The sequence below is a fragment of the Scyliorhinus canicula genome, chromosome 4, assembly GCF_902713615.1.
Source record: "Scyliorhinus canicula chromosome 4, sScyCan1.1, whole genome shotgun sequence".
Lineage (NCBI taxonomy): Eukaryota > Metazoa > Chordata > Chondrichthyes > Carcharhiniformes > Scyliorhinidae > Scyliorhinus > Scyliorhinus canicula.
The window spans coordinates 173,951,228-173,963,255 of NC_052149.1; the positions used below are offsets into that span (position 1 = coordinate 173,951,228).

The window sequence follows — 12,028 nt, forward strand, 5'->3', positions numbered from 1 at the left end:
AGGCCAGGAAAGCACTGGCATTGTGTCTGAGGGAATTAGGGAGCAGAGGCCAGCAGGAGAAAGGTGACTTGACTCGAGCCAGCCAGGCAGATTGAGAGGGCTGCGCAGCAACCGACATCTTTCTTCTTGTTTTTGCACATTATATTTTCTGGTTTTGGTGTCAGTCAGTTCTCTCTCTGATCAATTGCGGTGTAAGTTATGATAACCGGCGTGCATTGACCATCCATCAACGTCACTGGGGGCTGGGCTTGATCTCTTTGGGGGCGGGTCACCATGTCATCAGGGGGCGGAGTGTGGCGTGAAGTGGGGCCCCCACAAAAAGGGAGAGAGTGGGGCATCCAAAAGCGTAAGACCGCCTTTGCAAACTGATTTATTGTAAACTGAAAGTAAAGCCGCTACCATGGCACACAAAACAAAAGTCAGTGCCCATGAATATTGGGAACTACCGGTCTGGGTCTGGGAGCTACATTTGAAGGTCCTACTAACGAGTGCCAGCTGGACGGGCCTCCGTCTGCTCACCACGGGGAGTAATATTCTACGAAGCCCATGGGGAGATCAATCAGCGATCCCCCTTTGTCCTTGTGAGGATTATCAGTTACATATGAGAACCAGCACCCCTCGGCTTCAATGCAAAACACAAAGAACTATCAAATAAATATAATTACGTAGGCCAAAGAATATAATGAAGCTGAGATACATATTTGGCAACTTGTGTTTTATATATATAAAACTCACGGCAAACCATAAAATTGGAAAGAATGAAAGGTGTGTGACGCCTATTGTAACACTACTTTTCTCTCCTCCATTCTCGAGTCTACTCGGGGATACCCATGAATGCAATGCTCGACATGGAACCTGACTAATGAGCTGCGCTGGCCTCTAGTGGTGATTTTTAAAATTCACTCAGTGAGCTGCTTTTAAAGCTGGTGGTTAGAACATAGAACATAGAACAGTACAGCACAGAACAGGCCCTTCGGCCCTCAATTTTGTGCCGAGCCATGATCACCCTACTCAAACCCACGTATCCACCCTATACCCGTAACCCAACAACCCCCCCTTAACCTTACTTTTATTAGGACACTACGGGCAATTTAGCATGGCCAATCCACCTAACCCGCACATCTTTGGACTGTGGGAGGAAACCGGAGCACCCGGAGGAAACCCACGCACACAGGGGGAGGACGTGCAGACTCCACACAGACAGTGACCCAGCCAGGAATCGAACCTGGGACCCTGGAGCTGTGAAGCATTTATGCTAACCACCATGCTACCCTGCTGCCCTGTTGTTTGAAGCATTTCATTTGCATCAGCCAAGAATGAATAATAACATAAATAAATACCTTATACAAAACCCTGGTTAGACGCCATTTGGGAGTACTGTGGGCAGTTCTGTAAACCACACCTTAGGAAGGATACTTTGGCCTTGGAGGGAGTGCAACTTGATCAATAACTCCAGAAGCGAGATTGGAGACAATTGAAGGCTTTATTGCACTAGATGTTTCCCCCAGCAGCGCAGGTATAGAATGAAGCTGCTGGGGAGGCACGGGCTCTTATACTCTGCCTTACTGGACGGAACCAGCAGGCAGGCTTAACCAATGAAACATCAGTCTCAGGTACCTCCAATGGTCCACACCAATGGTCTTACAGCATTATTCAGGGTACCGTAATACCTCTAATACCGACTACCACAATTTACAAAAATGATACCTGGATTATGGGGGTTGAATTAGGAGAGATTACCCAAATTGGACCTGTGTTCGCCAAAATGTAGGTTAAGGGGTGATCTGATTAGAGTTTTCAAGATATTGGCGACACAGTGGTTTGCACTGCTGCCTCAGAGCGCTAGGTTCAATTCCAGCCTTGGGTGATTGTTTTGGAGTTTGTACGTTCTCCCCGTGTCTGCGTGGGTTTCCTCTGGGTGTTCCAGTTTCCTTCCACAGCCCAAAGATGTGCAGGTTAGGTGGGTTGGCCATGCTAAATTGTCCCTTAGTGTCCAAAAGATTAGACTGAGATCCGGGGATAGGGTGGGGGCATTGGCCTGGGTAGGGTGCACCTTCAGAGGGGCGGTGCAGACTCGATGGGCCAAATGGCCTCCTTCTGCACTGTAGTGATTCTCTAGTAACAGGGAAACACAGGGCTGATAAAGATAAACTATTTCCACTGGTTGGAGATTCTAAAACTAGGCGACATAGTCTAAAAATTAGGGCTAAACCGTTCAGGAGAGATGTTAGGAAGAAGTTCTTCACTCAAAGGGTGGTAGAGGTTTGGAATTCTCTCCTACAAACAGCAATTGAAGTTGGAACAGTTGTTAATTTTAAATCTGAGACAGATAGATTTTTGGCAGCAAAGATGTTAAGGGGCGTGGGCCAAAGGGTAGGTAGGTATATGGAGTTAGGCAACAGATCAGCCTTGATCTAACTGAATGGCAGGAAAGGGGCTGAAGGGCCTACTCTTCTTTCTAAGTTCCTTAAATCAAATAGATTGCTGTCGATAAAAAGAGCAGGCTTGCCACCACCTTCTCAAGGGCAATTAGCGACAGACAATAAATGTTGGACTTGACCTTACATCACAAGAATAAATAAATAAAAGCAACATTTTGGCAATGGCTTTCGAGGAGTGAGAGCAATTCAATGAATATGGGCTTTGTGAAAAAGTTAACAGTACACCTCCATCCCAGGTAGCTAAGTAGGTAACTCGGTTAAACCAGTTACAGTCTAGAATGTTCCAGCAGCAGTTTCAATTCAAAGTATTGCCAGATTAAAAGTCCAGTCGATAACCATTAGCAGAGTTTTATTAAATTAGGGAACAAGTAACAGGAGAGACGCTGGGAAACATCTTGTACAAATCGCACAGGTGAAACATTTTCCTGAACATTAGAGCTAATAGTTCATAAACCCTGAAGCTGGAGTAACAATTGATGTGTGTGAGTAGTATGAAGAAAAATGTTTATATCTAATAAATACCCTGCAACTGCATGAGAAAGTATACAGCTGAGGATTTTTTAATTGACCTTTAGTCTTTGTTGATTTCTCGTTGCCTGCGATTATTTTATTAATTATACAGATTTTGTACTGAAGCTGTCTCTTCGCTTTCTCATGAACAAAACATCCAGGTACTCTTCATCTAGTGAATCTTCGATCACATAAGGCATTTCACCTCCTTCCTCTTCAAACTCTGCTTGAAGGGAAAAGGTTTTGCCATTAAAGCAGTTTTGTAAACTATTGTTATCAAAAACAAGGTGAAATTTAACAATGCAACAGGAAAAAACTGTTTGCAGTGATGTTCAGTACTTTTTGAAAAAGAGAGAACTCTGTCAACACTGTAGTTGCCCCTATCAAATTCGACAGTACAGATCACCATGTTCAATTTTTAGATACTTTAGAATGCGCCAGACCTGATATCTTGCAATCTGACAGCTTTCTCTTTTTTTCAAATCAAAATATGAAGAAAACTTGCTCATCTAAGAAAAAAAACATAATTTGTGGAACAAGAAAAGTTCATTCAACTGCGTGCTTCCACACAGATCATGTGGGAATTATTTTATGCATTTCAGAAACATCCAGCAAATTACATCACCAATAAAATAGCCTTCATTGTGATTTTTTTTCAAAGTAATTACATTCTAAAAATATCAGGGATTTTCTTTATTTGTACTTACATATTTTAAAATTTAAAAAAAACGTAGGTGACATATAAAGGTTTAATTATTTATAGGGCAGTATCTTTAGTTGTCAGCAGACCTGATATCTTGCAATCTGACAGCTTTCACTTTTTTTCAAATCAAAATATGAAGAAAAGATGCAGAAATATGCATTTACAGCAAAAACAAAGCAAACAAAATTAAAAGGAGTTAGCGGCTACAAAGGGAATAGAATGGCCGGGATTCTCCTGCAATTGGCGTGACAGCCTGGGTTAGGCCGGCGCTGGTGGGGTTGACGCCGCACCAACCAGCGCCGAAGGGCCGCTGTGGGCCGGTGCGAGTTGCCGCATGCACAAAACCGCCACGTGTTCTGTTTCCTCTGCATGCACAGGGGGTTTCTTCTCTGCGCCGGCCATGGCGGAGCCTTACTGAGGCTGACACGGAGGGAAAGAGTGCCCTCACGGCACAGGTCCGCCCGCAGATCGGTGGGCCCCAATCGCAGGCCAAGCTAGATCCCCCCGCACCCCCCTGAGGACTCCGCCAGCTGCCCTCCAAGCCAGGTCCCGCCAGGATGGACCATGTCCATTTGACGCCGGTGGGACTGGCTAGGAACGCTCGACCCATCGGGGCCTGGAGAGTTGCCGGGGTGGCGCTGCCAACGGCCCACAACTGGCGCGGCGTAATCCCCGCCCCCACCCGAAAACCGGTACCGGAGAATTCAGCAGCTGGCGTCGGAGCGGCGTGGCGGGATTTACGCCGCCCCCCCGGTGATTCTCCAACCCGTCAGGGGGGTCGGAGAATTCCGCCCAATATTTCACATTCACGCCTGTAGCTCATAAAGCTTTTCCAATATGTGCTAAAAAATGAATGAATGCAAAAAATTGAGAACTTAACTCATGGTTGAACTGAACATAGAACAAAGAGGAAAAGTCTAATTTGTGTTTATTCATAGAATTTACAGTGCAGAAGGAGGCCATTCGGCCCATCGAGTCTGCACCGGTTCTTGGAAAGAGCACCCTACCCAAGTTCAACACCTCCACCCTATCCCAATAACCCAGTAACCCCACCCAACACTAAGTGCAATTTTGGACACTAAGGGCAATTTATCATGGCCAATCCACCTAACCTGCACATCTTTGGACTGTGGGAGGAAACCGGAGCACCCGGAGGAAACCCACGCACACAGGGGAGGATGTGCAGACTCCACACAGACAGTGACCCAAGCCGGAATTGAACCTGGGACCTTGGAGCTATGAAGCCATTGTGCTATCCAATGCTACCGTGCTGCTCATTTCTTTTCTTTTCAAGTTAGCAAGCAGGCAAGGGAATGGTTCTCTACTAAGTGACCTGTGGGGCGAAAATGGGGCTTCAGTTTCCCAGCCATGGTGGGCTGGGAGGTGGTGGGTTGGTGATGTCAGGAAAATAGCTGGGAACGATGTTGACACAGCTCCGTGAAGCATTCTTGCCAGTGGGGGAGTTTCCTCGGGCAACCTGGGGCCTGGATCATCTGCCTGCTTAACAGAAGCAGTCAGCCAATTTGCATATCTGAGGTCACAATTAGAGGTGATGTATGGGCTGGCGGACAATGTCTCAGTGGCGACACAGGCCGCTGCTATTTGCAGAGGATGCCAGTTCCACGGAAGCAGCCTCCCTGTGGCAGGCTGGGCATCCATCGGAGCCACAGGCTCTGTTTTGCAACGTGACAGGGTGGGGCCATGGGAGAGGGAAGGGGGAGTGGAGGGGGTGATGTGAGCACTGGCTGCAAAACCACACCTGCATCCTAAAAATAGCCACCAGAGGGTTGCCCCTCCAATCCGAGGGACCTGGCAGAGTGACCTCTCTGAACCCTTAATCTGTTTGTACTCCTGAGGTGCTTTCATTCTGAGGCCCTGCTGTCCTCCTAACTGCATTTGTGTAGCCACTTCCATTGGGACTGCCAGAGCTCTAGAACCGCCGGCCCTCTGATTGGACTGATAGCATCAGGTGCTCACCTTTTTTTTCTTAACAGGACAGCTAAACACACCGAAAATCATTTGGGAAGTTGCTTTCAAGAAAATAGCTCTGCCGGTCTGGTTTTCACGCAAATGTAGGATGAGGGGTGACTTAATAGAGGTTTATAAGATGATCAGGGGAATGGATAGAGTAGACAGTCAGAGACTTTTACCCCAGGTGGAACAAACCATTACAAGGGAACATAAATTTAAACTGAATGGTGGAAGATGTAGGGACGATGTCAGAGGTAGGTTCTTTACCCAGAGAGTAGTGGGGGCATGGAATGCAGTGCCTGTGGAAGTAGTTTAATCGGAAACATTAGGGACCTTCAAGTGGCTATTGGATAGGTACATGGATTACGGTAGAATGATGGGGTGTAGATTAATTTGTTCTTAATCTAGGACAAAATTTCGGCACAACATCGTGAGCCGAAGGGCCTGTTCTGTGCTGTATTTTTCTATGTTCTATGTGGGCTTGGGACATTCATTTGGTCCCAACGTTGGGGTCCAAAGCCAGTGAAGAAGTCCTGCCCACAGGTTCAGATCTGATGGAGTGAATGGCCTGTTTCTGTGCAGTAACAGTTTACAGTTCTATCACAAATTATTGGGCTGTTTAATGTGGTGGAATAAAGATTAATCATAAAATTGCTGGAAAGAAAACTTCAATCCAAATTTTATGCAGTGATTTTAATGACTGTGAATATGAGATCAGCATGGCCTATTTTGAAACCACAATGTCACCGTCCGAATCATCAACAGATGATCTTAAGTGGAAGTCATAGCACAATGTAATATTTTTGTTTGAAACCATAGCATTAAATATATTATAGTGCTGCAAAATTAATGATTACATATTGATCAGAGTGTACCTTCTTTGCTTTTAGTGTATGGATTTTGAGATGAAAGAAGTGAAATCATAGGTAGTTTTGATGAGAAACAGCATTTAAGCCATCTTAGTTTAAAATCCAGTAAGCGTTGTCCCTCGATCCGCACATCCAATGTCTACTTAACGAACTTCAAAGTTTTTATGGCCATTAACTTGCTCAGAACTCCACACTACTCTGCATGAAAAGCTTCCTGACATGTCATAAATGTGTCTTTGTTATGTTGAACCTGCCTGATCATTACTGCTTAACTTTAAGTAGAGTTGCACAAAAATGATTTTTGTACTTTTCCTATTTTACTATCTCCATAATATCACCACTTGGTCACGTCATTCCAGGACTTAGCAGACTTTTCTGATCTTATACAAAGAATATTTGTGGACCATGGGTTTTCCACCAATCCAACAGTTTCATGGACATTTTTCCTGATACTGTTCAGCTACATCAGGAACATTGGGCTGGACTCTCCGATTTTGAGGCCATGTCTAGAAGTATCTAGTTTTACGACAAAAAAAAATTGGCGAGGCCGCAGCACCGACCTTCCGACCGGTGAGGGGCTAGCAGCCACGCCATGTAAAGCACATGGCCTTCACAAAATAAACGGCCAGAGAATTGCCCCCCGGACACCCGCTCGTCACACCCCCTGAACACAGTCCGCAGCCGCCGTGCCGGGTTCACACAAACATGAGAGCACCTCGCTGATGCCGTTTTGTAGGATGCGGAGCATCTGAAAACAGGCGCCGCCCCCGATTCGGTCAGAAACAGGGATACTCCGCCTGATCGATTACGATATTGGCCTCGGGCAATGGGGAATCCTGCCCCTGTCTATTGCAGTCGTGGAACCATTGCGACCATGATTTCACACATTTTCGATGCCCAATTCTAGTTGCATCAGCAAAGGGTCAGGTGATATTCCAGCACAATAAATGGAAATTCAAAGAGATCATCATCCTCCAGATGTTATGTCTCACACTCAACTCATAGGATTTGGCATCATAGGATTTACAGTGCAGAAAGAGGCCATTCAGCCCATCGAGTCTGCACTGGCTCTTGGAAACAGCACCCTACACAAGGTCAACAACTCCACCCTATCCCCATAACCCGGTAACCCCACCCAACACTAAGGGCAATTTTGGACACTAAGGGCAATTTATCATGGCCAATCCACCTAACCTGCACATCTTTGGACTGTGGGAGGAAACCGGAGCACCCGGAGGAAACCCACGCACACACAGGAAGGATGTGCAGACTCCGCACAGACAGTGACCCAAGCCAGAATCGAACCTGGGGCCCTGGAGCTGTGAAGCGATTGTGCTATCCACAATGCTACCGTGCTGCTCGGACGGAGTGTTGATCGCCTACACTCAGCCACAAGTGTGATTAGTACCCTCCCACGAGGGGGAAACCTTCTTGATGTGAACCCATCAGAACTTGATTAAACTATAGTTTACATTTCTCTTTGGGATATGTATTTGTAACTTGAACTCATTGGGGACCCAAATGGAAAACAGAACTATTTAGCTTTTCAAGAATACCTGTATAATACAAAATGTTATCTGTAATGGAGATGGTTGATTCACTGTCTTCACCTCTCCTGGGGTTAAAAAAAAAACAATTTGCAGTTAATATAAAGAATGTGAATAATGATTGCATTATGTAATTAATTATGTAAGCATTTTGCTAACTTTAATGAGAACTGCCTTTAACAGGCGACAAACTAATTGAACCTGTTTGATTTTTGGAAAGCAATTCAGCATAGTTAACCTTTGCTTTGTGCTTCACATAGATTCAGATGATATTTGTTTTTGCAATGATTGATTAAATAGTGTTAGTCACAAAGCCTGGTTTCACTGTTTTTCTGTGTAATCTTCATCAGCAACGTAGTGGGGCTTTCAGCTACACAATGATATGAGTCTTGGCCATGATATGAACCCATTATATCTATAATCAATGACATTTGCAGAATGAACGTTGGCACTGGGATATGACTGTTTTAGGAATGGGAACTAATATGATTTGTGCAGCTTATAAAGACATGCAACAGTTTAACAAACTCGCACCCCAAACCACGTTTTGGATGAATCAAAAGTGTTTCATCATCTGAAAATGTAAGGCACAGATAATAATGTTAAAATATTGCCCTGGCAGGAGTTGCTCAGTAGTAAGGGCTCACTGGAATACAGCAAAGTCCACAAGCAAAGCTACAGCAGATAAATAGGAGGCAGCCGGAGCCATCAGTGCCAATACTACCAATTTAGCTGAGTTTAACAACTTAAATGTTTTTAATCAATGACTCTGAAATCGTGAGATATCATTTAGAACGCTGGCCTTGAAATTTCCTTCATTGACATCCTTACCTCATCCTATCAAATTCAATTAATAGTTGTAAGCCCCTCTCATAACATCCATTGTGGGCTGATGGTTGACACCAGAATCTTTCTGTGTGCCACCTCCAGCTCTTCATGTGGAGGAAGCACTGCACATCCTGCGGAAGAAGATCTGAGGAGATAGGTCAGCTTGGGTTCAGCATAGCCGGAACTTATGGGCCATTCACGCCGCTGGGAACTTCTGGTCCCCCTGACACATTGCCATGGTTTCCTGGTGGCAAGGATTGCATTCAATGGAAAACTCCGTTGACAATGGCAGGACCAGGCGATTCCATTGCTGGCCCATGACGGGCCATCTCTGCCACCTCAGAAAATCCTGCCCATTGTCTTTTTCTTTTGATCACAGATATTACAGCAGATTGAATGTACTTTTCTTTTGACTGCGTCTTGTATTTTGTTGTAGTGCATCTTTAAGAGAATTATCATGTGCCTGTCTTTATACATCACTCGAAGGGAAATGATGCCAGGAGCAACATCAGGCGTCAATGTTGAAGCTACAACACAGGACTACTTGTGTGCAAAACAGCATATGCAGCAAGTAATAGGCAGAGATAAGCAATTCCACAATGAATGCGATGGTCCAGGGAGTGCAGGCATTGCTGGTCTTTCGAGAAAATGATGGACAGCATGTGCCGCAGGAGGCTTCGCCTCAACAAGCTGACAGTGCGCCACATGTGCCATGTCCTCGCAGACATGACACCACATGGAGGAGAACACTCACTCTCTGTGGCCATCAAGGTCACTGCAGCCCTGAACCTTTGCCCCTTGGAATCATTGCAGGACTCGAGTGGGGACCTGTGTGGCATCTCTCAGGCCACAGCACACAGGGGCATCCGACAGGTAACAAATGCCCTGTTTGCCTGGGCAGAAAAATATATCAACTTTGACATGGACTAAGCCCAATAAGATGCCCGGGTAGCAGGACTATTTGCCATTGGGGGATTCCCCAGTCCATGGGCTAATAGACTGCACACATGGTGCCTTGCGTGCACCAGGCCAGCTGGGAGTGCCCTACGTTAGGAAGGGGTTCCACTCCCTCAACATACAACTCGTGTGTGACCATCACATGAAGATCATGCACGTGTGTGACCGCTTCCCTGGGAGTGTGCACGACAGCTACATTCTGGTGCTGCGAGAAAAAATCCAATATCCAGATTGTTTTTTTTCTGCATTAATGTTATTGTCAAAGTTTCAAGATCCCTGTGTAACCTAGTGGCCAGATATTGTTACCTAATTTATTGTTTAAAGCAGCGCTGCAGCCAATCTTCGAATATTACGTTCTTGAGAAGGGGTTTCTAAACACATGAAAAATAGAGGGAATTGCAGCTAGTTTTATCTAAAGTTTGTCCCATAATGTCAGTAAAATGTGCCCCCAGGCAAAAAATGTTCAAAAAAATTTCTGGTACCAAATCAAATTGGAGTGTCCCCGACCCCAAAAAGTTACTGACAGGATCCCTGACCCCAAAACTTATTGACAGCCTGTATAAATCTGATGCGGATGAAAAACGAGATCAAAAAGGTCCCTGACCTGCGGCTAATTACACAAAAAAAATGTACTCACAGTCAAATTTAGATTCGAGAACCGTCACCTGTTTAGTTACTTCCGTCAGGGATGAGGGGTCGCAGCACAGATCCGAGAGAGAGAGAGACCAAGGTCAATCTTACCTTGTGCCGGCGTCTGTCTCTTTACTCCGGTCGTGGCTTTGATCACTTTTTCTCAGTCCCTCATGGAAGCTCACTCTTCAAGGACCACCCCAGGATGGCCGGTTGGCTCTTGAGGGATAAGGGGCACCCACTGAGGACCTGGTTAACGTTCCCAGTATAGGCGACATCCGGTAGCAGCATGTAGGTGGAAGTCGCACGTTGACTGGAATTTTTGGAATTGAATGCCCAGTCCCAATGTCAGTTTTTGGATGAACTGGTTCAGGAAGACATAAGGAAGGAGGGGAATGTTGAAGAACCAGCAAAACGCCGTTGGGAAGAAGAGCGTAAGTAAAGGTTCGCTGCTGAGCGAACGGGTCAGCCCGGCTGCTGGAAAGATGGCAGAGGCTGGGTTGCTTATTGGGGCTGTGCCTTTAAGTGGCGAAGATGACTGAAGTGATGGCTGGAGAGTTTGAAAAGCAATTTTCCAAGCATGATGCGGAAAGAGATGATGGCAGCGATGGAGGAGCTGGTGGAGGAAGCAGCCCCGGTGAAGGCAGTGGTGTTGAATACATCGGATGAGGTACGGGAGCAAGGAGAAAAGTTGAATGTGCTGGAGGAGGCTCTATCACAGCACAGTAACCAGTTCACCTTGATGGGTGAGGAGCTGCAGAGGGTGGTAGAGGCCAGCAAAGGACAGAGAGCTAAGGTGGGGAGGGGTTCGACAGCAACAAAGGGATGTGGCGGGTCAGGCCAAGTGGCTGGGCCCAGGGTTATGATGCTGGCAGATAGGAGGGGTGGGGAGGGTGGGCGGTGAGAGACCCCTGGTCAGAATAGTAACGTGGAACGTGAGGGGACCGGTGAAGGGGTTGAGGGTGTTTGCTCATTTAAAGAGCCTAAAGGCCGATGTGGTGATGCTGCAGGAGATCAACCTGATGGTGAAGGATCAGGTGAGGTTCAGGAAAGGCTGGGTGAGTCAGGTGTTCCATTTTGGGTTTGATAATAGGGCTCGGGGGACATAGCGGTATTGTGAGTAAGAGGGTGAGGTTTCGGATGGAAAAAGTGATGGCAGACTAGGGGGGCAGGTACGTGATTGTGATGGAGTGTTAGACATGTACTTTTGAAAACAAATTATCACCGCCCTTGGCAGTTCATTTGTCTTCGGCTTGGGACTGAATGACCGATGAGTCCTATCCAGTTCATACCGGGGGGTGGTGGGGTTCCGCCCACAGCAACTCCACCAGCATCATCACAAAGTACTCAGTCAGGAGAATGAACACGTGGTCAGTGGGAGGGATGAGTCAGTCAGTAAGGCATTAACAACTCACGTTTGACAGGTCCTCTGGGTGGGGCCAGCAGGATCCTCACCTCTGCGGCGTGCGCCAGCCTCCGCATTGGTGACCACACTGACCTTGGCCATCCCCGTCACCTCCAGGGCTATTCTTCGAAGGCTGGGAGGATTCTTATGTCTGGCACCCCTCCACC

At 46.4% G+C, this 12,028-nt stretch overlaps 1 protein-coding gene across 4 annotated transcripts in view; it reads right to left on the minus strand.

The window, feature by feature from the left end:
- Window positions 1-2,773: 2,773 nt before the first annotated feature.
- The window catches only part of LOC119965174 (E3 ubiquitin/ISG15 ligase TRIM25-like), a 161,701-nt gene continuing 152,446 nt past the window's right edge, over window positions 2,774-12,028 (minus strand). For 2 of the 4 annotated variants that reach the window (XM_038795570.1, XM_038795565.1), the window contains 2 exons: window positions 8,051-8,109; window positions 2,774-3,177 (listed from right to left, as the gene is read on the minus strand). In XM_038795570.1, the coding sequence (XP_038651498.1) occupies window positions 3,056-3,177; window positions 8,051-8,109 (181 nt within the window). In that variant the 3' untranslated portion in view covers window positions 2,774-3,055. Of the gene's footprint in view, window positions 3,178-3,394; window positions 3,461-8,050; window positions 8,110-12,028 lie in introns of all 4 variants that reach the window. The other 2 variants (XM_038795569.1, XM_038795568.1) reach the window with 2 other exon arrangements.